This window comes from Esox lucius, chromosome 3 (assembly GCF_011004845.1).
Source record: "Esox lucius isolate fEsoLuc1 chromosome 3, fEsoLuc1.pri, whole genome shotgun sequence".
NCBI lineage: Eukaryota > Metazoa > Chordata > Actinopteri > Esociformes > Esocidae > Esox > Esox lucius.
The window spans coordinates 27,646,781-27,670,991 of NC_047571.1; the positions used below are offsets into that span (position 1 = coordinate 27,646,781).

The 24,211-nt window shown below is 42.3% G+C and overlaps 2 protein-coding genes across 5 annotated transcripts; one reads left to right on the forward strand and one right to left on the reverse strand.

Annotated features, from left to right (window-relative positions):
* The first annotated feature begins 246 nt into the window (after positions 1-246).
* On the forward strand, positions 247-20,602 carry LOC105024426 (homer protein homolog 3-like). 3 transcript variants are annotated; one of them, XM_010894380.3, is made up of 11 exons: positions 247-704; positions 1,090-1,138; positions 6,861-7,017; positions 7,856-7,987; positions 8,091-8,198; positions 9,099-9,107; positions 9,935-10,068; positions 10,746-10,902; positions 15,365-15,472; positions 18,671-18,751; positions 18,871-20,602. In XM_010894380.3, the coding sequence occupies exons 2-11, from the start codon at positions 1,116-1,118 to the stop codon at positions 19,054-19,056; spliced, it is 1,095 nt and encodes a 364-aa protein (XP_010892682.1). In that variant the 5' UTR covers positions 247-704; positions 1,090-1,115; the 3' UTR covers positions 19,057-20,602. The 3 variants fall into 3 exon arrangements, with proteins under 3 accessions (XP_010892682.1, XP_010892673.1, XP_010892690.1); XM_010894371.3 differs by having other exon boundaries at positions 248-776; XM_010894388.3 differs by lacking the exon at positions 9,099-9,107 and having other exon boundaries at positions 248-776.
* A 2-nt stretch (positions 20,603-20,604) lies between these two features.
* LOC105024444 (ubiquitin-60S ribosomal protein L40) lies at positions 20,605-22,352 on the reverse strand. Of its 2 annotated transcripts, none has more exon segments than NM_001311000.1 (5): positions 20,605-20,859; positions 20,962-21,064; positions 21,318-21,404; positions 21,521-21,632; positions 22,263-22,288. In NM_001311000.1, coding segments are annotated over 3 exon segments (279 nt in total). In that variant the 5' UTR covers positions 21,624-21,632; positions 22,263-22,288; the 3' UTR covers positions 20,605-20,859; positions 20,962-20,975.
* Between the last annotated feature and the right edge of the window lie 1,859 nt (positions 22,353-24,211).

Sequence of the window (24,211 nt, forward strand, 5' to 3'; positions counted from 1 at the left end):
ACTTGAATTATTAGCACTCATTGTTTACAAATATGGGCCCGTAATAGGGAAATGCGGTGACCTACACGTGTCTTGTGCACTTATAAGGAATTTGTTTGATGTGAGAATGAAATTCGGCATCTGCTGGTGTCCACTACTAACGATCACCAGTGAAGTAGGTTTGTCGTTGTAAGATATATTTATATTTCACCTACTAGCTAACTGTCACCACCAGGTGGTGGTATGTAGACTAGGTGAAACTAGACCTAAGCTCTGCGACGCGCGCGACTCGTTCTATCCGGCATATGAAATGTATAACCAATAAAAAAGTAGCTCGCGCTAAAGCGATACTTTGTAACCAGTGCAGAACGCTGCGCGCTTACGACTCGCGTTGCACCTTGGAGAGGGATATACAGCCGAGCTTCGCGGGCCACTGCGCTACAAGGTTACTGAAGTGCAGCGAAAGATTAGTACATCTGAAAAATCTACACATGATGGACTGCCTGGAGAGTGGCAACTGAAACACACGGTTCCGATTCGTGATGGCAGCGATGTCCGACGTCGTGGCAATAATTGTCAAGTGAAGGGCAGAGCACGTGATGTATTCATAGTGAATGTCCACAGTATTCACAGCCAAGTCTTGCCCTTTGCAGTGAAAATCCGGTGGAAAATTAGGAATAATCCGTATCCTAATACAGAAGAAGAAAAAGGCTACAGCTCTCCCGGTATTTAAAAACAAAAGAAATCATGTTGCACTTGGATCAATAGATCTAATTTAATCTTTACCACGACATGGGGTGAGTGTTTTGAGTAACTATTCAAGTCTCACTCACCCGTTGCATTGGACGCTAGTAAATGACTTACTATTCGAGAAAAAAAAGTTTAGGCTATGCTGCAGTCACAGGCATATTAATATCGGCGTTCACTGAGCTATGTGCTGATCAATTAATGTATCAATGAATTGATAGGCTACTGATACATTGAAAAACCGCGAGAGCTATGTCATTCTTTTTTTCTAGTCCAGTTGTTCAGTGTTAACATGTTTTGTTGTTTGAAAACACAAGCTATATGTATGCAGTCAGTGTGTGTGTTAATTTCCTTATCCCACAGAAAGAATACTTCTCCCGCCTTATAAGATGTATCCGCACCATCGAGAAAGGTAACTGCAGTTCATTTTCCTTTTAGATCTGAGTTAATATTCTCTTAAGTAGCAGTTAAACAATCCGTGCGGTTTATCATGACAGACATCCTAGTTCGAATTAAGATATCCTTTCCACCATTTGAATGTTGGCTGCTAGAAGTCTTGACGTAATGACCTTGGGATGCTATGTCTCCTAAAAAATAGTTCTACAGGACAAGAAAGACTTCTTGAAAATCGTCTCGTGTATGATCTTATGAAGGTCCGTGCATTAAAAAAAATAAAAAGCAAGTGGGTAGAACTGCTATGGAATTACACCTCAAAGTTTGAGAGTGATGTCAATTTCCATCTAACAAGAAACTATAACAAGCTGAATTTTGCACTGTTACATGTTAAAATTGAGTGATTGAAACTTATTTTACAAAGTAGTTCATCTCATGTTGGTGTTTTGTTCTCTCACATTATGTTATTAGAATGGTTTATTTGAGTAGCAAATTTCTGTAATAGCTATGAGACCACTGGTATGCAATCTTAGTACAGCTGTAATAATTAATGGAGAGAAGTATTTTCCCAACACACACCAGGCCCTAGAATCTCACCTAGAAAAGCACCAGGGTAAATTATTCTGTATCCAGTGTGCACATAATCAACTGTAATAATATGCCAACAACCAAACTGTGTGATTTATAAGACAGACAATGAGGGCGCAATTCAATCAAACCTACAATGCGTTATTCATGCAGTCTGTCTTTTTACCGGTGTAAAAAATAACCTGACGTACTGTAAAATACTTGGACGAACTTGCATGTAGAAATGCATTTACCTTTCAGCATTAGAAATGTACAGGCACAGAGTTTAATTTAGTAAATACTCACATTTGCATAACTGTTGCCATACCATGTATTTGAATCCCAGTCTTAAGTAAATTAAATAAAATGCAATGATCTGGTAATTCATATAGAAAGCATTTATCTGGTTATTGTTCTCGAATTTCTATCCCCGGAAAACAAGTTTTTACACTGATCTAATGTTGGATCTTCTCCCTATGTCTTATCCTGGTAGAATGCAGCTCTGGAGCAGATATACCAAAGCCTTGAAATCAGCCTTGCTGATGTGAGCCGAAATGGCTGACAGTGACAGGAGCTATCTCCTGTGTAGCATGAGGCAGCGTGTTTCACACATACACCCCCTGGACAGGAGGCTAGTCTATCACAGAGCCTTGCCTGAAATCTGTCTCCTTAACGGTGCCCAGCAGAGAAGTGTTGGGTCCGGCTCCTGTAGTCTTTGGTAAAACCCAGCCCTGAAACCCTTAACCGAAAAGATCACAGAGTTGAAAGAGAGACCGGGGTACCTGGCTACAGTGCCCTCCTTTAGGAACCAAAATGTCAATGTGAGCTTCCCCCAAAACGGTCAGACATTTTTACATTGAGTCGGGGCTAAATGTTTAACCCAGATCGTGTATGGACTCATTTACATCACGTAACATGAGGGATGAACAGTAGATCCTGGACAGAGATTTGTTATACCCTGGTTAGTGTCCTGGATAATTTTTTCCCACTGAACACAGGTTTTTTTTCTGTGCCCGAGGCAAGCCTTTAGGTGTCATAACACTATGCCTGCTAGGCACCCTGAGTGGGTGGAGGTAAATTAAGACGCTCTGATGTGCCCCCGGGGAGGGGCTCAGACATGGCATGATGTCGTCATGTCAGGGTGATCCCAATGGAGCTGGGATCCTGTGGTAGTCAAAGCTGCTCCTTACTGATAATGAAAGCTTTTCCATAAGTGACCACAGGCCGATCAGGTGGATGCTGAGCGAGGCTTAGTCCCCGCGGAATGGGCATAACCTCCCGTTGCCTGTTCAAAGGTGGGCAAAAAAACACTGTCCGTCTTTACAGTGGAATGGAATGTTTCACGAAGAAACTAGCCCTAGCCAGAGATAAAAAGTCTCATTTGAGGGATGTCAGTCGGTTTCATCATATCTAAGCTAATTATCGGGAAGTGTTGGTGCCATGATGGTAGCACTTACATTCCCGTTTCTCAGAGTTGGATGAATTGTGGGCGATTTCTCTGACTCCGTTCCACTGCGGTGTTTCTGTCCCCTGACCGGCCAACCCTCTGATCAGTGTCTCTGCCTAGGGGGTGGCTGCATGGCCAGCCGGCCCGCCTTACAGAAGCTGGTTATTAAACAGGAGATCAGTTGACAACAGGGGGATTATCATGTGATGAGACGGAGACATACAGCTCAGGCTTTCATCAGGGAGCTTTCCTGACAGGGTCTGTGTGCCTGTCTGTCTGTGTGCGTGCGCTTTGAGGCATTTTAGGATTCTGAGGCTCTCAACCTCCAGCACTTGATTTGTGTGTCACTGAAGAGGTCAGAGTAGGGGTCATTGTAGTCTGACCTCTTAGTCTGACAATAGTCTCATTCCCAGACACAGTCTGGTGGAGCACTTTGCCAAATTTGGCCTTTGGAATACATTGTGCCTGGAGAATCCACTGGTGTGTTTCTCATTGGCTTAATCTGCATCTTAATTTACAACCTTGTTTTCCAAAAAAGTTGTGTAAAATGTAAATAAAAAACACAATGCAATGATGTGGAAATCATTTTAACCCTAGATTAAATGGAAAATAGTACAAAGACAACATATCAAATGTTTAAACGGAGACATTTTATTTAGATGCCCACTTTGAATTTGATGCCAGCAACACATGACAGAGGCAATAAAAGGCTGGAAAAGTTGTATAATGTAAAAAAAATACAAAAAACTAGTGGAATATCACACAACTATACAGGTCAATTGGCTACAGGTCAGTAACTTGATTGGGTATTAAAAGATAATTCCGGAGATGATGGGTCTGTCAGAAGTGAGGATGGGGAGGGGTTCACCACTCTGTGTAAGACTGAGCAGTCAAATAGTGCTACAATTTATGAATAACATTTCTCAATGTAAAATTGCTAAGTGTTTGGGGATCTCATCATCTACGGTACATAATATAATTAAAAGATTCAGAGAATCCAGAGAAATCTCTGTATGCAAGGGACCAGGCCGAAAACCAATATTGGATGGCAGTGATCTTTGGGCCTTCAGGCAGAACTGCATTAAAAGCAGACACGATTCTGTAGTGGACATCACTGCATGGGCTCAGGAACACTTCTACAAACCATTGTCTGTGAACAAAGTATGTCGCTGTTTCCAGAAATGCTAGTTAAGACTGCCATGCAAAGAAGAAACCATACATAAACAAGATCCAGATCCGCCGCCGCCTTCTCTGGGCCTGAGCTCATTTAAGATGGACTGAAGTGGAAAACTGTCCTGTGGTCTGACAAAATTTGAAAAGATTTTTGGGCATCATGGACACCATGTCCTCCGGACTAAAGAGGAGAGGGACCGCACAGTTCAAAAGCCAGCATCCGTGATGGTATGGGGGTGCATTAGTGCACATGCCATTGGTAAATTGCACATCTGTGAAGGCACCATTAATGCTGAACAATATATACAGATTTTGGATCAACATATGCTGCCACTGTTATGGAAATTCTTGAACTAATATACATTTGAGAAATGCCTGCTTTTCTATTACCTGGTATGTAACTCTGATTTTTGTTTCTGACATGTCTGAATGATATCAATAGATCATTATGACCTCTGGCCATCTGTTAATCTGCCCAAACCAATAAGGGTATCTGTCCTTTGTTCTTCAGGAATTTGGTTGACTGTCTTATACGTTGTGCCCCTACCCCCTAGACAGTAAACACATAGGGCAGGAAGGATAAGGTGTGGGACAGCCCGCCCTTTGGGTAAAACCTATGTGACATAAGACAGCTGGGCGGTATCTAACCACAAACCCTTTTAACTTTAATTAATACTGACTGTTCATGTATTTTCCTCAGAGATTCCTCACAGGTGTATTTTGTAAGCTTTTGACGCATTTCTCTATTTGCAAATAAACTGCTAATTATGGCAAGAGAATTTTGTCTCTTCCAGTTCCTATCGATGGAATTACCATCACACCACCCAGACATTGTTTTCAGGGAAGGCCTTTTCTTATTTTAGCAAAACAATGCCTGCCTCTGTCCCAACTTTAAACATGTTGCTGTCATGAAATTCAAAATGGGTTAATTTTAGGGATAAATGATTTGCACATTATTGCATTCTGTTTTTGCATTTTACGCAGCGTCCCAATGTTTTTGGAAAAGGGGTTGTGCAAACCAATGATCTATCACAACACCTCCAGGTTTCTCTTGGGTTGTGGGCAGTCTTGTTATGTTCAGCAGATTTAACTTTTATTTAATATTAAGGAGTGGCAAGGAGCCTAGTGGTTTACGGCATCTGCCCAGTAACCAAAAGGTTGCAAGATTTAATTCCATATCCGACGAGGTGGAAAAATCCTCCATTCTGTCCCTGAGCAAGGCAGTTAATTGCTCGCAGGTCATTGCTGATTTTCAGCATTTGTACATGCAAACATAAATACAGCTCTGGGAAAACTTAAGAGACCACTGCACCTTTTTCTTTCCTTTCCAAAAAAGTTGAAAAGTTTTGAGTGAAGAACAGAAGTGTTCAATTTGCAGTGGTCTCTTAACTTTAACCCTTCTGTTCCTCACTCAAAACTTTCCTTTTTGACTTTTTTGGAAAGGAAAGAAAAAGGTGCAGTGGTTAGCTGGCTAATCAGTCAACGAAGTTTGTATTGTACCACACTTGGTACGCAAGTCACAAAGTCTGGTAAGACTCAATACGTGCAGTAACTTTCATTTCGACCTCACACTGGCGCTATAATGGAAATATGAAGTTTGGCTCCCATACTCTTAGACACCACTAACAAAGTTTTTACTAGAATTATTACTTTTAATCATCACCTAACGGCAACACACTGCAAGTCCTCCTGAATAATTTCAAAAGCTTTAAACTGGTGATGACAATGGAAAAATGGCATACTGGTAAATCTGTAGCCACACATTAAGGTATTATCTTTTAGTCCGCAGTGTGTACGTAATCCAATGGCTTTTTCAATGCTTTTTTGTTATAGCCTGGGCTTCTGTAGTTTAGCATTCTCATGTCTGCTGTCCCTTTCAAGTTGGACTGCACTTTACTGGACTTTAACTATCCTTCTGTTAGAGACCCTTCCACTGTTCTCACTCATGTTTGGTTGGGTTTAATTTTTCCGTGTCACAGTTGCCAAACCATCCCGAAACACCTGTGACATTGTTGCTTTAAAATATTTACCCTGTATCTAGGAGACCTATCAGGTTCAGAGTGGCAGGAACAGGGGAGAGGGAGGGGACATGGGCAAAGCTTCAGAGCTGTAGTCAATGTCCTAATGCCAACCACAATCACTGGCAAATTTGGGTAAGTCCGAGAGATCTGCCAAAGGTGAAGCCAACATATGTAACATTATGGTAGCCAGTTAAGTTTGCGAGCTGTTCCCTATTTTTCTGAAAAGGATGTGGTTGTTCCTCTATGAAAGCACAAAGAAATTGCTGACGTTTGTTATTCGTCAGAACATGAACTGTAGGTCTCATTTTCAAAGTTTGTCCGCCAGTATAATCACTGAACATTTGGCAGCTGTGTTACATTTTCTTCCAATAACAGTAAGAAAGTGTCACCCTTCCAAAGATGTGAAAATCAAATAACTTTTCAGAAAACCCTTGCTTTCTGAACACCGGTCCATCTTCACAAACTTGGCAGAGTCTTCTAAGGAATAGGAAAATCTTGGCCATCATTAGCCTGGAGTCACCTTCTTTCCCCAGGGAACAGCCAATCTTCAGTGCCAGGGCCCATGTGTTCCAGATTGACCCGACCACCAAGAGGAACTGGATCCCAGCCAGCAAGCATGCAGTTACCGTATCCTTCTTCTACGACGGCAACAGAAACGTGTACCGCATCATCAGTGTGGGCGGGACCAAGGTGAGCCAGGCGGCTGAATGCAGGCCACATTTAGATTATGTTGTTGTTGAAAGCTGTGATTAAGGGGAAACAACCCTTTGAGGGATTTTGATGGGATTATGGTGGGTTGGTTTGGAAAACGGTCTCTAGTTCCCAATAATGTGCTTTTAGCCAATATAGCACTTTACAGTTTGGCAGTGTAGTTACGTTTATTCTGGAATGAGTAGCAGGTCAGTCATGGCCAATTTGACATATTTTCAAGATGTTCACTTTGCTCTTACTTTTTCTCACTGTTGTTACTTATCTCTCCATCTCAAGACCATGTTTGTTCTCGATGCTAGACATAAAAACAGTGGTTGTACAATTTTGTGAATGTAAAATCATTGTGTGGTTTGTGAGAAATTAAATGTAAACAGAGGTTCAGTGTAACCAATTATCAAGCCCCATCTTCCTCACAACACTCACAAAGTCAAGCCACATCTTCCTCACAGGATTTGGGTTTCTGGAGATTACAGGGTGGTGAGGGGAATCTATCTGATCTCCTCTTAGCACCTCTGATTTGACCCACATTTCCAACCCCCCACCCCCCGTGGTCAGCTGCCCAATTCTCCCCGTCTCGTGTCTGCCACGGTTGCGTCATGTGGAAGATGTTGCCCCAGTCTACCGTAATCATTTGTTTAAAAAGCTTCTCTTATTTAAGCTGCCCCTGCCCCCTGGGTCTGGGCTTAACATCAGTTGTGTTATAGTCATTCTGCAACCGACACGGGAGGTTATTGTGTTTTCTCTTGTGATGAAAAACAATTTGAAGGGCTGAAGCCACTTGCCAGCCACAATGTCCCCCCCTCCTCCTTGTCCTCAGGCAATTATCAACTGCACCATTACGCCCAGCATGACGTTCACCAGGACCTCACAGAAGTTTGGCCAGTGGGCCGACAGCCGGGCCAACACCGTCTACGGCCTGGGCTTCGCTACTGAGCAGCAGCTTCACCAGGTGAATCTTCCTCGCTTCACGCCCCGTCGAACACCCGGGTCTCTGTGAAATAGTTCAGTCATCCAGCAGACGGACATGCATTTCTCTCTTGTCCCTTTCTCAGTTTTGCGAACGGTTTAAGGAGGTGAAGGAGGCTGCCCGTCTTGCACGTGAGAAGTCCCAAGACAAGATGGAATTGGCCAGCACAGCCCTTAGCATTGCTGCGCCACAGGTGAGCGCTAACAATGCTGATGTCAGGCAAAAACCTCTTGTCTCCAAAGCAGACACTTTTGAAAGGATTTGTAACAGTTACGAATATCCATTAACATAGAATACAATTTAGAATTTAGAAGATATATTTAATGTGTGTTATTGGTCTTAGAGTTGGAATGTTTGCTGTAAACACATGTGACTTTGATGTACGATTTTTATGTTTTCATCCAAGATACAATAATGACTCAGTAGCAAAATTGCTTTGGTATTTTACAGAGGAATCTGTGAAATTCCATTTTCAAAGTACTTCGACAGATACATGAAATGCATTATCAGAAACACATCAGAGGAATCTTCTGGAGAATAATGTTTGAGAGTCTGTGAAACTTCGGCAGCAGTACATATTGAGGTGCTGAAATCTCCCAGGCCATTTTACTAGATGGGATAAAGAAAAGGGATGGGAATGAAGACATTAGAAGGATGAGCTGGGTCATTTGTCTCTCAGGAAAGTGAGAGGAAACTAGGGCAGTGGTAAAATTATCCTATGCAGTTCAATGCTCTTCTTGGCGGTGTGTTTTCGCTCACTTCAGAAGCCTCTGAAAGGATGAACATTTGCAGTCCCAATAGAGATCAATGGAGAGTACAGTTATCAGATACGTCTGCCTGGGTTTGAGAAACATGGCTCCATTTTGTGGCTGAGTGGTTCTCAAGTGTTGCCTCTCATTCCTAATCCGTCCCAATTAGTGCTGTAATGGTGATGTTGGAAAAGAAAACTGCTGGAAGATTCAAAACCAGTCAGATATATTCGTACTAGGTTGCAGTACACTACCTTACATCATTTAATTTCATTGATCACTAAAATTGATATTGGTGTGTTCTTATTTTCTTGTTAACGGACAACATGGGATTTCTCCTCAAGTTTTCACAGGTGGGTCTCATGTTTATTAATTTCCAACCTTCACCATCCATGTCTATTCATAGCTACTGTGGTAGTGTTTTGTAATAGAGTAGGCAAAGAAACAAAAAGGCATCATCTTTGAGTTGCTCAAAGTTTCAAACTAACCAATTCTCAAAACTGCTCAAGGGTTTTTGACCCTCCAGTTGTTACAGAGTTGACTCTCCAGTTTATTTTAGGGATTTGTTTGCTCATTTTGTGTTCTCAGGATCTCATCGCCTTCTCCGTTCTGATTTAAAGGGGTAATCTGCAAATTGCTGCATACATTTTTAGAAGAGTTGAGTGTTTGTCTATAGGGTTTTAGTTCCAAAACACTATGAACATTTTCAAAAATGTTCTGAAAGAAATTATGTTCATCTTATCAACTAACAAAACAGCTGACGTCGGATGACCATTTATTTTAAATATATTGAAAGGCAATTGTAGTTCAGCGAAAAATAGTAATGTTTTTCTTTACAGTGATCTTCAAAAGTATTTGGGCATTACACATTTACACATATTTACACATTTTATCTCAGTATTTTTTATATTTTAAATGCTACAAAGACTATGTGTTTAAAGTGCAAACTATCAGCTTTAATTTCAGAGTATTTTCATCCATACTGGAAATAAAACCATGTAGGGTGCCAAAAGTATTTGTACAGATTATGTTAAATCCAATGTTTAATACAATGTCGCATTTCGTTTGCTTGCCATGACTGTCTCGAATCTGTTATCCATAGACATCACCAATGCTGGGATTGTGTTGTTTAATCTGCTTATTTCCCGACTGAAGTTATTTCTGTTTCACTGTGTCTTAGGACCTTGGTGACGAGCTCCAGTCGCCGCCGGTGGCCTGTGTGAACGGCCCTGAGGACAAGATGTTCCGCAGTCAAAGCGCTGACATCACACTCTCATCGGAGAAGGAACGCATTAAAAAGATGCTTTCTGAAGGGTAACCCCCGCACTTTATACACACAGCATTGTAGCTGAAGTTCATTTCATTGTCTGAAAGAACAAAGAATGTTTTAACCTTTTTAATGTTCAATTTGTTAAGCTAAGATGAAGGTCTCAATCTCAAAGGTTCAGACAGGGTTTATGCTAATCTTTTTCGGCCAGAGTCATTATATTAGCCATGATTACCTGTTTTGATCAGGTTCTCCCCCATTCACTAGAAATATTAATGGCGCTCAGGGTCCAGACAGCAGAGAATGGAGTTAGGGATGAGCTAATGTGCTGACTAACATAATTAAGGGAAGGTTACTCACATGCATATTATCTTGCCATTCAGTCACCCGTTGTGCCCTCTCTGCTTTTGTCCCCGTTTATCCAATTTCCTGTCATGCATTATCACAACACAAGGTTTATGGTTGCTATGGTGAGCTGCTACCATTGAATAACCTCATGCCTTTTAATGGTAGAATTGGAAAATGTCATCCAAGGGCACAGACTCATGGGGCAGGAACATATTTAATGGACCAATTACAGTCATTTTACACATGGGTTGGACAAGGACACCATTGGCCGCAGAGCTTTGCCACTGAGCCTCCCCGGTTTACCGTAAATGTCCACTCAATATGTGTCTGATTGAACAGAAGATATTGGTCCGAGGTCTTGTCTGATGTCTTCCAGGTCTGTCTGTGAGATTAACCTGGAGGCAGAGCTGTTCACCCTGCAGGACAGTAACTCCAAACTGGTGGCAGCGCTACATGAGGCTAATAACAACGTGGAGCAGTGGAAGAAGCAGTTAGCCGCCTACCAGGAGGAGACCGAGAGGCTACGAGACCAGGTGCGTGCTGTCATGACTAAGGATCCAGAGGATGCTTATAGCGTGATGCTGTGTTTGATATTCGACAAAACATTGAGTGGATTTAATCCCAGCAGAATGCTTGGTAAATGCTGGGTAAAATGTATACACACATAAAAAATAAGTTACATTCCCAATTGTGCAATGTAGAAGTACAGTTGAGTATGTTACCATAGCACATGACAAAGACTGTGTTGTAATCAGTATCATTAACAGTGGACATCTTGCCTCACATTCGCTTACTTCATAATGGCAAAGTGGAACAACGGGTTTTGGTCTATATCAAAAGTCTTTCGAGAAAAGGAAAAGGACTCATTGGCTGGTACCTCACTTCGTCATTCTCTAACAAGACTCCTTGTCACGCTGTTTCCCCTGAAGCTGTGTTCATGGTGTGTTTGTTGGGTTGGACTACTGGACTCCCGCTGCGCCTTGTGACACTCTTCTTCACCTGTCCCTGAGGCATCTGGTTTAAAGGTCCACCAATGGATTGTGGTACACATAAAATCCCGTTAACCTCTCATTCCTGAAAATTCATACAATACGTTAGTATCATCATTGAAATATTTAGAGGACTGGACAGATATAGGACACATTCTCTGATGGGTGTTTGGTAGCTGGGTCTATGCTTTGCTATTTTTCTCTTGGGATTGTGTGTATTTGTTTTTTTTTTCCAGGGTTGCTGGCTGTTTAGTGCTGAGTCCTTATGCAGTAGAGTGTGCTAAGTAGCTCTGTGCCACGGAATACATCTCTTTGGATTTGAACACTTCAGTGGGTTGAGTACCAACCAGGTTTGGGGGTTTAGTAATTGAACATCGCACTCTAGTGACTGTTTGAGGCTTTTGAGCTCAATCAAAGTAGAAGGCCGGAGTGTTCCCTCTGGCTCGTTAAGGATTATGGTCTTACTCTTTTAAATTACTCTTGCGATTTATGTTTCTGTTAAACTCTCTTAGAGAGCAAATATCTGAAATCTCTGAAGAACCAGGACAAGCTCAAATATTAAATAGATTTTATAGGACTATTTGTTGAAACACATTTACAGTCCAAGATGATTACCATTCTCCACTTCACAGTAATCTTCTTCTGAAAAGACAAGCCATCTATGTCTGGTGGACCAAAATCTCGCTCTTTCTCTCAATCTGAAGTGGGCGACCAGGTGGCTGAAAATGGTTCACATCTCTAGGGGATGAAAAAGAGAGGGGTTTGTAGGACAGCGATATCCTACTTTCAATGCCCTAGTTAGGTGGAGGAAAATGACAAATCACCAGAGGGAGCTGGCTACTAACCCCCTCCCACTCCCACCACATACAGTTAAAAATAATTCTGCTTCTCAAGGCCCGACAAGAGCCTGAGACCTTTTAGAGGTGTCCTTTTAGTTTGGCTTGTTTTTCTACAGGTGGGACTGACACTGGCAGTGTGGTTTGAATTCCCCCTTAATTGTTAACTGTAGTGTCTTGGTCTTTGGCTTCCAGAAAGGCAGTGGCTTCGCTCATGGTTGAGGGTTGCAGGGATATAGCAAATATTGTGTGTGTTTTTGAGAAGGAAAGGTTATGTTTCTTTTTTGTATCCTCAAATGAGAGAAATTTACTGGGAATTTTTGGGGGTTGCATTTGTTCAATATAAAGTAAGGCTTTTTGTTGTTTGGTTAACAAGAGGTGGTTCTATGTTGCATGTCTATAAAAGATATTCTCAGTGGCATGGCTTTAACAAAAATTGGGTTAATGTGGGAAGAGGGCTGGAGGGGTGTATCCTGCTGAATGATCCAGATTCCAAGATGGCAGGGTTCCTGACATTTCCTGGATGAAGGATATTTTCACTCAGAGAGGAAAAAGGATTTGGATGCATGGCCAAACACACTTGCTCTTTACTAAAATATTTACCTATTTCTTTTCAAATTATTAAATTATGTCTGGTGCACATTCAAGGGGCTAATACCAGAGGCAGCAAAGCAACCCCTCAGAATTAACAAATCTCTCCCATCTAGATTGTAGGGAGTTGTACTTTTAATTAAGTCATTGATCATATTTTCTTTAGGTTTGTTTTGGAGAAGTTACGTCAGGCATTCTTATATCCTTCAGCAGGGATTACTTCTTAGGATTACCAATGTAAACCAAAATACAAATAAATAAAAAAGAAGACCATGCCTACGATCCGTTATGGGGGTGGTGGGATAATGCTTTGCCTCTGGTCCTGTGGTCCTTGAATATGCCCAGTACATTATGAGAACAGCTGATCATCAAGATGACAGTTTTTTTTAACTCCCAGCAGGACACCAAACGCACATCAAAATTCCCTGGAATTGATTGCGATTCACTGGAATATTTTGGATTGGCCAATGAAGAGCCTAGATTTAAACCAAAAACAAAATGTATGTGAAGTGCTGAAACTAAAAGTCAGTGGGCACCCTTCAGATGCTAAAGAATTAGAGCATGTTGGAGCAGAAGAGTTAGACAAATTGCCCTTTGCTCATTGATGGATACAAGAAGCATTTGTTGGCAGTTACTTTATCTTGGCCAAAGACTTTGCTACCAAGGGTGTCTATCATTTAGTCCAAGTCATTTGTCTTCATTAACCAAATTGTAGTTGTGCCCACTTCAGGTTGGTGGAGAGTGCCTGCCTCAAGTGGAGGAGTTTAAGTATCTAGGGGTCTTGTTCACGAGTGAGGGAAGGATGGAACGGGAGATTGACAGACGGATCGGTGCAGCTTCTGCAGTAATGCAGTCGATGTATCGGTCTGTCGTGGTGAAGAAAGAGCTGAGCCGCAAGGCGAAGCTCTCGATTTACCAGTCAATCTACGTTCCTACTCTCACCTATGGTCATGAGCTTTGGGTCATGACCGAAAGGACAAGATCCCGGATACAGGCGGCCGAAATGAGTTTTCTCCGCAGGGTGGCTGGGCGATCCCTTAGAGATAGGGTGAGAAGCTCGGTCACCCGGGAGGAGCTCAGAGTAGAGCCGTTGCTCCTCCACATCGAGAGGGGTCAGCTGAGGTGGCTTGGGCATCTTTTTCGGATGCCTCCGGAACGCCTTCCTGGGAAGGTGTTCCGGTCCCATCCCACCGGGAGGAGACCCCGGGGAAGACCTAGGACACGCTGGAGGGACTATGTCTCCCGGCTGGCCTGGGAACGCCTCGGTGTCCCCCCGGAAGAGCTAGAGGAAGTGTCTGGGGAGAGGGAAGTCTGGGCATCCCTGCTTAGACTGCTGCCCCCGCGACCCGGCCCCGGATAAGCGGTAGAAGATGGATGGATGGATAGTTGTGTACAAATTATTCTAAAACATTTTTAATCCAATTACATGGTGTGTTGATGGAAAGCGCTTATTTAATTTGAAAGGATGTAGGGAATTATTCAATAAAGGTGCCAGGTGTCTACATAAATAGATCCAACTGTATGTGTACATATGTCAGCCAAAATAAACAAGTGCTTTCACACAGGTGTGAAATTAACCAATACATGGAAGGCTTGTTTGCCCAATAATTTGGCTACCATGACTAGAAAAGGACCCAATAACTTAGACTGGACTACTAAACACCTCCCAGAAAGAGATTTTTTTTCTCCATTAACAACAGTGTAATTGTCCCACTGAAAACTATAATAATTAGAGGGTTATGTTTTCACAGGACTCAATGGTCGTGAACACATAGATGCTTTGTTTGCGCTCACGGCACGGCAATCAGTACTTCCCTCAGACAAGTCCTGATTAGCGATCATCACATTCACTCTGGCCATTCTAAGTAGCAAAATCTATGCACATGATGAGTTTTGCTCCCCCTCCCTCGCTGACTTTTACTAACAGTTTCTGCTACCGTCTTTTGTTTGGCTTAGAGGTAGCGCTTAGCGTGTAGGCTCTGAGCAAGGCCAATCACTGAAGACCAAGTGCTATAAAACACAGCATGAGCCCATCATGTGGTGAGTTAGCTGTCACCAATAAGACGAATGTCAATATCATTGCTGCATTGCGGCCAGTTTAACATGTACCTCTTTAACTTGGCTTTGCAGCTTTGATATTCAAACTTAAATTCTTGCCACTGACAAGCAGCATGACATGATGCTGCCAACAATATAAGGTGCACAAAATGCAATCTCCTTGATCCCCTTGTATTGCCACTATATTGAGGAGGCGGCATCATCTTGTTGTGGGGATGTTTAACGTTGGAAGGATCAAAATAAATGTCAGAGCAATTGGACACTGCTGTTTGGTCTTGCCAGACAACCACATCCACTTGATGAGACACAGAGATTCTGCAGGATTTGAATCAACACTATAGAATACAACAGGAAGGCTCCAGTTGACATGCCCCTATTTCAGGACCCTTTATGAGTGCACAGCATGTGGCTCTATCTACAGTGGCCCCATGAAAGTGAAAGTCAGATTCATACATCAAACCCTTGCCGGAGCTTCACGTCTAGGCTGATTTTCTCCTGGTCTTAACCTTGTATGTTGCCAGGTGGCTGATCTGGAGGCACACGGAGGCCACGGCCCCAGTGACATGCTGAAGGACGAGCTGACTCAGTCTCTGGAGGAACTGGAGGCCCTGCTCAAAGCAAAAGATGAGGTCAGGGGTTGGGGGGGGGGAGCCCAGTGGAGGTATTTTATGTATAGCTATTAGCCCTCTCTAGTTTACGGCTTCTCTTCTAATGCTTTGGGTTTTGAATTTGGGTTGGGTGTGGCCTGGGGTAATCCCCCACTCTAAGCTTCCAGTACACATGTACAGCTGCAACATGGATTTGCATCTTTCTTTGCATTTTTCTCACTTCATTTTCCACTGTCAGGAAGCAGTTTCTTGATGGGGTTGAGGGTGGAAGTAGTGCATATTTTGAACAATTTACAATGTATGTCAATTTGCAATGTACCCTGCTCAAAGAAATTAAGGGAACACGTAATCATCAGGGTATAACACCAAGTCAGTTAAACTTCAGGGAAATCAATCTGTCCAGCTAGGAAGCATAAGCCTATTGTGAATCAATGTGACCTGTTTTGAAAGTGACAACAGGTGCACTGGAGAGGCAACAGCAACACCACCCCCAAAAAGGGAATGGTTTTGCAGGTGGTGGCCACAGACATTTGCTCTATCCTTATCCTTCCTGACTGATTCTTCTCTAGTTTTGCTTGTGTCCTTGTCACTACCAGCATGAGGCGGTATCTGCAGCCCATTCAGGTTGCACAGGTAGTCCAGCTCCTCCAGGATAGCCCATCCATGTGCCGTCCTGGATAAGGTTTGCTATAGAGACGAGCCATTACACAAGGAGAGCTGGGCCAAAGACCGGCATCAGACCAGCAGCAGGACCAGTATCTGCTCTTTTGTGCAAGGAGGTACAGGAGGAGCACTGCCAGAGCCCTACAAAATTGCCTGCAGCAGGCAACTGGTGTGCATATTTCAGACCAAACTGTCAGAAACAGACTCCATGAGGGTGGCATGAGGGCCCAACATCCTCATTTAAGACCTGTGCTCACAGCCGAGTACCATGCACCACGATTGGCATTCACCAGAGAATACCAGAATTGGCAGGTCCGCCACTGGCGCCCCGTTCTCTTCACAGATGAGAGCAGGTTCACACTGAGCACATGTGACAGACGGGAAAGAGTCTGGAGATGCCGTGGTAAACGTTATGCTGCCTGCAACATCATCCAGCATTTCATGGATGTTCATGGATGACGAAGGCAGTTCATGGATGACGAAGGCATTGATGCCATTGACTGGCCTTCACATTCTCCAGACCTGAATTAAATTGAGAACCTCTCAGACGTTATGTATCGGTGCATCGGATGCCGCCAAGTAGCACCACAGACTGTCCAGGAGCTCACTGATGCCCAGATCCAGGCCTGGGAAATCCCCCAGGACATCATCCGCCATCTCATCAGGAGCATGCCCAGACATTGTCGGGAGTGCATACAGGCATGTGGGGGCCATACACACCACTGAGTCACATGAGTTGCCATGATGAAAGTTGGAACAGCCTGTGATTTCATTGTTTACTTTGATTTTTGGTGTGAGTTTGAATCCAGCCATCAATCGGTTGGTGATTTTGGTATCTATTCACCATTTTTATGTCATTTGTTCTCAACGAATTACACAATGTACAGTAAAAATGTTGATATTCAATATATTTTGTTGATTGAGATCCAATGTATGATTTAAGTGTTCCCTTAATTTTTTTGAGCAGTGTATATCATTTTATATATGGGCCATACAGTGGATATAAAAACTCTACACACCCCTGTTAAAATGCCAGGTTCTTGTGATGTATAAAGAATGAGACAAAGAAATCATGTCAGAACTTTTTCCACCTTTAATGTGACCTATAATGTGAACAATTCAATTGAAAAACAAACTGACATCTTTGAGGGGAAAAAAATAACCTGGTTGCATAAATGTGCACACACTTTGTTGAAGCACCTTTTGATTTTATTAAACCACTCAAGTCTTTTTGGGTAGGAGTATATTAGCATGGCACATCTTGACGAGGCAATATTTGCCCACTCTTCTTTGCAAAAGCACTCCAAATCTGTCAGATTGCGAGGACATCTCCTGTGCACAGCCCTTTTCAGATCACCCCACAGATATTCAATTGGATTCAGGTCTGGGCTCTGGCTGGGCCATTCCAAAATTTTAATCTTCTGATGAAGCCATGCTTTTGTGGATTTGGATGTGTGCTTTGGGTCGTTGTCATGCTGAAAGGTGAACTTCCTCTTCATTTTCAGCTTTCTAATGGACACCTGAAGGTTTTGTGGCAAAATTGCCAGGTATTTGGAACTGTTCATAATTCCCTCCACCCTGACTAAGGCCCTGGTTCCAGCGGAAGAGAAACAGCCCCAACGCATAATGCTTCCACCACCATGCTTCACTGTGGATATGGTGTTCTTTGGGTGATGTGCAGTGTTGTTTTTGCGACAAACATACCTTTTGGAATTATGGCCAAAAAGTTCAACCTGGGTTTCATCAGACCATAACACATTTTCCCACGTGCTTTTGGGGGACTTGATGCCAGGCTTGGATGTTTATCTTTGTAAGAATAGGCTTCCGTCTTGTCACCCTACCCCACTGCCCATTCATATGAAGAATATGGGAGATTGTTGTCCCATGTAGCACACAGCCAGTACTTGCCAGAAATTCCTGCAGTGCCTTTAATGTTGCTGTAGGCCTCTTGGAAGCCTCCCTGACCAGTTTTCTTCTCATCTTTTCTTCCGTTTTTGAGGGATGTCCAGTTCTTGGTAATGTCTCTGTTGTGCCATATTTTATCCACTTGATGATGACTGTCTTCACTGTGTTCCATGATATAGCTAATGCTTTGGAAATTATTTTGTACCCTACTCCTGACTGATATCTTTCAACAATGAGATCCCTCTGATGCTTTGGATGATCTCTGCGGACCGTGGCTTTTGCTCTGAGATGCAACTAAGAAAATGTCAGGAAAATCCTACTAGAACAGCTTAACTTTATTTGTGATTAATCAGAGTCAATTTAAATAATAGCAGGTGTGTAATGACTTTGAATGTGATTGGTTAATTCTGAACACAGTCACATCCCTGGGGTGTGGAGGGTGTGCACACTTATGCAACCAGGTTATTGTAAGGTTTTTATTTTCCATTTTTCCCCCTCGAAGATTTAAGTTTGATTTTCAATTGAATTGAAATCTGACATGATTTATCTTTGTCTCATTCTTTTACATCACAAAAACCTGGCATTTTCAGATTTTTTATATCCACTGTATGTCCTCTGGCTAATGTGCAAAGTATAATGTTTGTTTTCTAGGAAATTCACATTCTGCAGAGCAAGAAAGCCGAATACCATGAGATGGAGCAGGAACGAGAAGAGGCCATTCATAGACTACAGGTAGACCAGGAAACTGAAGGCCCATTTTTAAAAACCTTTTCAGAGAAAGAACAGCCAGCAGGATGCACGTAGAGTGAGTTAAGGTGGGTGAAACTGTCTTTCCCCTGGTGGTTCTGTAGGAAATGGAGATGCGTAATGTGGAGCTGGAGCGGCGGGTGCAGAACGCGGAGCAGAACCTGGCCGCCTCCCTGGAGGAGCGGGATCGCCTGGAGGGTGAAGTGCAGAGGGCCATCGAGATCCTGGACGTCAAGATCTTTGACCTGAACGACCTCCGGCAGAGCCTGGTCAAGCTTATTGACAAATAACGAGCAAATGGACGGGTCTGTCAGGGACTGCCACAGCAAAGAGGAAAGACCACGGTGTAAAGGAGCTGGCCTCTTCCCACTGGCAAGCACAAAACCAATTCTGCTTTGGGGAATACGGCTGCTCCTCTGGGTCCTTTCGGCACAAGCATCATTGTACTGTACTCTTTAGCTTCTTAAGCCATAGGTTGTGCTGTTTCTTAGGCAGTGCATCTGCTATGTCCAACGTTGTGCCGTATTTCATGTTGCTTCCTTAAGTAACGTTCAAGGCAATAATCTAAGTGCTAGGCTGCTTATCTGAGATAAGGAATATTGTCAAGAATGAGAGCAATGAGTTGTTAGGTGCTTGTAGATGTAGTTTTCATACTTTTGAAATCAACCGATTTTATACAAACTCTGGAATGTAATGTTCCAGCAATTTGGATAATGTTTAATTTTTCTAGTGGGAGAAGATCAAAATTGGATACATCAGTGCATCCAAACCATATATTAAGTATTTACAAAAGAAGCAGCACACAATGATACAAATGGACGACAAAACATAAGTCATACAACCCAAAGGGCCGGGCTAAGGAATAAAAAAATTATTTGATGAACGTTAGTGACACATTAGAGGCCCAAACAGCATGACATGATCCGTGTAGCATCCCATTCTCATGTTAACTATATCCAGCTGTAGAAAACAATGCATGTTAGGAGGTCCGGTTCCAAGAATGACCAATCCGGGACTCTGTTCATGTTCACTCGATCCCACGTCAGATGTTTCAAGGTTTGAGTTGTAAATATGGATCTCTATTGCTACTCCCGTGGCATGCTAGTGTAGTGTGACACAGGCGGGGGGAAGCATGGCAGGGTACCTGGAGTTAATGTAAATAATGTTTCAACTCTCTATGAACGAAAGACACCAAAGATTCTCAAACTAAGAGCTTTTGGGAAGCTTGAATCAACATGTCATTTTTGCTCAAAGAATGTTAAAGCTAGATTAGTCCTGAGTGTTTGGGTAGAGTAAGATAAGCAATAAGATTTAAGATGTTCAAGTGCTTGTTCTTGCAACAAATCAATGTACTAAGTTTCCTAAAACAGATGTCTTTCGTCTAAGTGGTTAGCAGTTGATATAAAACAGACTGATTAAGTCTATATTGATTAACTGTACAACAGTTAACATTTAAAGGCAATGTCAGTGAAATGCTATATATGCTACGGTGGCATTTTAAATTTCCATTGTGCAGATCATCAGATTGAAATCAGATCATTATGTTCATGTAAACCCATCACTGACTTTTGACCAATCAAACTACCTCTTAAGCTGTGATTGGTCAAAAGACAAACTAAGTAATGATATCTGACTTCTGGTTGCCAGTGTAAACAAATGCATTTGATCAGTTATTTCCCTCTAGCTTCTGCTAATGGTATATGCTTTGATGTTCAGCTTGTTAGAAACAATGCCTTACAGTGGTGGTTGTAAGTATACGCATTTACTGTTTAAAGATGCCTGTAATTAAATTGCAAGTTTAATTGCACAGATTACATAAAAATGAAAGGCACTCAACTGAAGTGAAGTGTTGCTTTACTTTTCAGCAGGCCTCATTGAAAGACACCGTTGAAGAAAATAAAGGACAGTGAATAATCTGATAACAAATTGTAGTTGATGACATATAACAGGCTTTCATTTTTTTTTATTGAAAACACAAATGATCAACAAGGATCCCAGTTTACTTCAGCTTCTTTTTAGGGCGCAGGTTGCTGGTGTGCCCACACTTCTTTTTGCGGCAATTGACCGCACGGGGGTGAAGACGTGCATAGCACCTGAAAAGCAGAGGGAACCAACATTAATGCCCACACTGGTCCACCAGTAAAACTCCACAACTTGCTGTTAATGTCAGTCTTCATTTGATAAAGCGGACATACTTGCGGCAGATCATTTTGTCACAGTTGTATTTTTGAGCAAGCTGTCTCAGGGAAGGCTCAATGATGCCTCCTCTTAAACGCAGGACAAGGTGAAGAGTGGATTCTGGGAAGCCAAGTGGTGAAGCGTTAACAAAAACACCAAGGAAATGATGCCGCCTCATAAATAGGTAGCTCTCGTTTCAGTGATTATCCATTTGTATTTCTAAGAGTTTGAGATTTGTACTGACATTGTGCAAACAAACATTAAAAATAGAGGGACAGAGGAATGGCAGTGTCAGTAGATTGGGATAATGACAGAAAAAACGAATCACCTGACAGTTTAAACAGTATCATATATTGAAATAGTGAAGTAGTACCTTTCTGAATGTTGTAGTCTGACAATGTGCGACCATCCTCCAACTGTTTTCCAGCAAAGATTAGTCGTTGTTGGTCAGGGGGAATACCTTAAAGGGAATGCAGAAACAGTTTGTCAGAAACCCACCGAAGACAGCCCAACTGAATTAATTACCAAATACATCTTTGGTTGATTCTGAATGTAACTTAAGATTGGGTGGGTTACCTTCTTTATCTTGAATCTTGGCTTTCACATTCTCGATAGTGTCACTGGGTTCCACCTCAAGTGTGATGGTTTTACCAGTCAAGGTTTTCACAAAGATCTGCATCTTAGACGGCTGCAGAAACAGGCTAGGTTACATACGAAGACTGGTAGGTAACGTTAAACAGGTCAGTTTCCTAGAAACGAATTAAGTATCGTCTGTAACTAACATGGTTTACGGAGAAAATCTGGGTAAGAACGTACTTAATATAGATATAACTACGAAAAGGCTGGTAATTAGTTTCGCAAAACTAGCAAACGTCAGCGACAGTTGAGTTCTGCAACGTTGTTGAACAAATTTAGCCAGAACTGTTAAAGACCAACTGTCACCTTACTTCAGTCAGTTTAATTATCAAATTAACATGTTGCCCGAATTTTCCTAGTCGTCACTCATCTGCCAGCTATTCCAGTATAACTGGATAACATGCATCGTATGGGTAAGATGATTTCAACATTACTTGATTAAATATTTTGGAAACGGCACATGGCTGACTGAAGCCAGAGAGGTACGGGTGTTAGCAAGCAGCTTGTTAGCTAGCAAAGAAGCCTATTACCCGCCTTCCCTTTTCATGCGGTTTAAACATGTGGTCTTTAATTTCTGATAACTAAATAAATACTGCTAGTACCTACGGACAGTCGAGCCTTAACTATATCAATACATTTAAAATAGTGAATATACCGCTTGCAAATCGGTTGAACCACTTACCGTCAGACACTGATCACTTCAAAAGGACAGGAACTCCAAGGATTGCTTTATCTTCTTTGCCAACTTATGTATTATCACGTTTGCGCCACCTATTGGACTGGAGAAATATTGGCGTTATGACCAAAGCGATTGGCCATTTACAGTAGTCATTTGACCAACGCGATCGCATTATTAGCTGGATGAGGCAACCACATCACAATTAAATTAAGTTATAAATGATCAGCTTGGTCTCCATAAATTGTTTGATTTCCTTAGTATAATTTTCTCTGTAATATGTTTAGAAAGTAAGAACAAGAGGACCGTTTTGCCTTATTCAGTGTTCAAATGCTATCCAGAGTTTCGTATTACGCTATATCTGTGTTGTCTGCAAGCATAATATCATAGTGGTGTCTGAATTGTCTCCTTGCGGTTTCCACACGATTGAAACTTGCCGAAACTCATTTACTACTACCATGCCTTTAAAAAGTCTCCTACCCTGGAATAAAATGCCTTCTCAAAGCACACAGATAAGGTTTGGTTTTAGTCTGAACATTCTGAATGTTTTACCTGAAATGACGAAAGTCATTAGGTTTATTCACCGTAACGCTGTCAGAACAATACTCGAAGTATTAGCATAAGAGGCAGGGCCGTTGCTGACGCAAGGATGGTGGATATGGTTCATGGGGCCCATGGCTTAGCAGCGGCTCTACACTGTATGGGTTTTCATGTCAGTAATAATTATTTTTCATTTGAATAAATTTTTTTTATTTTTTTATAATTCTGTAGCTAATTAATATATATTTCCCTTTTTTTTTTTTTTAAATGTAATGATACCTCTCCGGGCCCCCTCTACCCCACTTGAAGGCCCATGCATATGTTCTGTCACAGGGCCCAGTATTCCTGGCAACAGCCCTCATAAGAAGTGTACATTTTATTAACATTGAGTTTTCCAATGCATTTTTACTAATGTCTTTGCAAATGTAGTGCTAATCATAATTTAGTGGTCAAATGAAAAAATCAATCACTCTGATAGGGGCCTACTACTGAATATGTATTTATTAGTCTATGTACATTTATTTATGCACCATATACTAACATTTTATTCAGTTTATTGATCCATAGACATTTGTGAAATCTGTTTTTATTTCATTACATTGCAGATATTATTGCTCTAACATTTACAAGTGTTGCCCAATTTAATATTCATCTTACCCAGAGCAGGCATATCATTATATAGTTTAAAAACAAAATGTAGAATTATAAAATGAAAAGATTTACAAAAACTGTCAAATTCAAATCAGATCTTACAGAGGAATCATCCTGTCTTAAAATTACAAAAATGGACAGACCCAATTTTATCAAATAAACTAGGCTGAATGAAAGTCAAAGAACTTCTGCATGGAGGAAGCATATTTCCAAATCCGTCTATAATGCGGTGGGGATGAAAATCAGTACCTCCAAATCCGAGGCCATGGTCATCAGTCGGAAAAGGGTGGCTTGCCCACTTCAGGTTGGTGGAGAGTGCCTGCCTCAAGTGGAGGAGTTTAAGTATCTAGGGGTCTTGTTCACGAGTGAGGGAAGGATGGAACGGGAGATTGACAGACGGATCGGTGCAGCTTCTGCAGTAATGCGGTCGATGTATCGGTCTGTCGTGGTGAAGAAAGAGCTGAGCCGTAAGGCGAAGCTCTCGATTTACCGGTCAATCTACGTTCCTACTCTCACCTATGGTCATGAGCTTTGGGTCATGACCGAAAGGACAAGATCCCGGATACAGGCGGCCGAAATGAGCTTTCTCCGCAGGGTGGCTGGGCGATCCCTTAGAGATAGGGTGAGAAGCTCGGTCACCCGGGAGGAGCTCAGAGTAGAGCCGCTGCTCCTCCACATCGAGAGGGGTCAGCTGAGGTGGCTTGGGCATCTGTTTCGGATGCCTCCGGGACGCCTTCCTGGGAAGGTGTTCCGGTCCCGTCCCA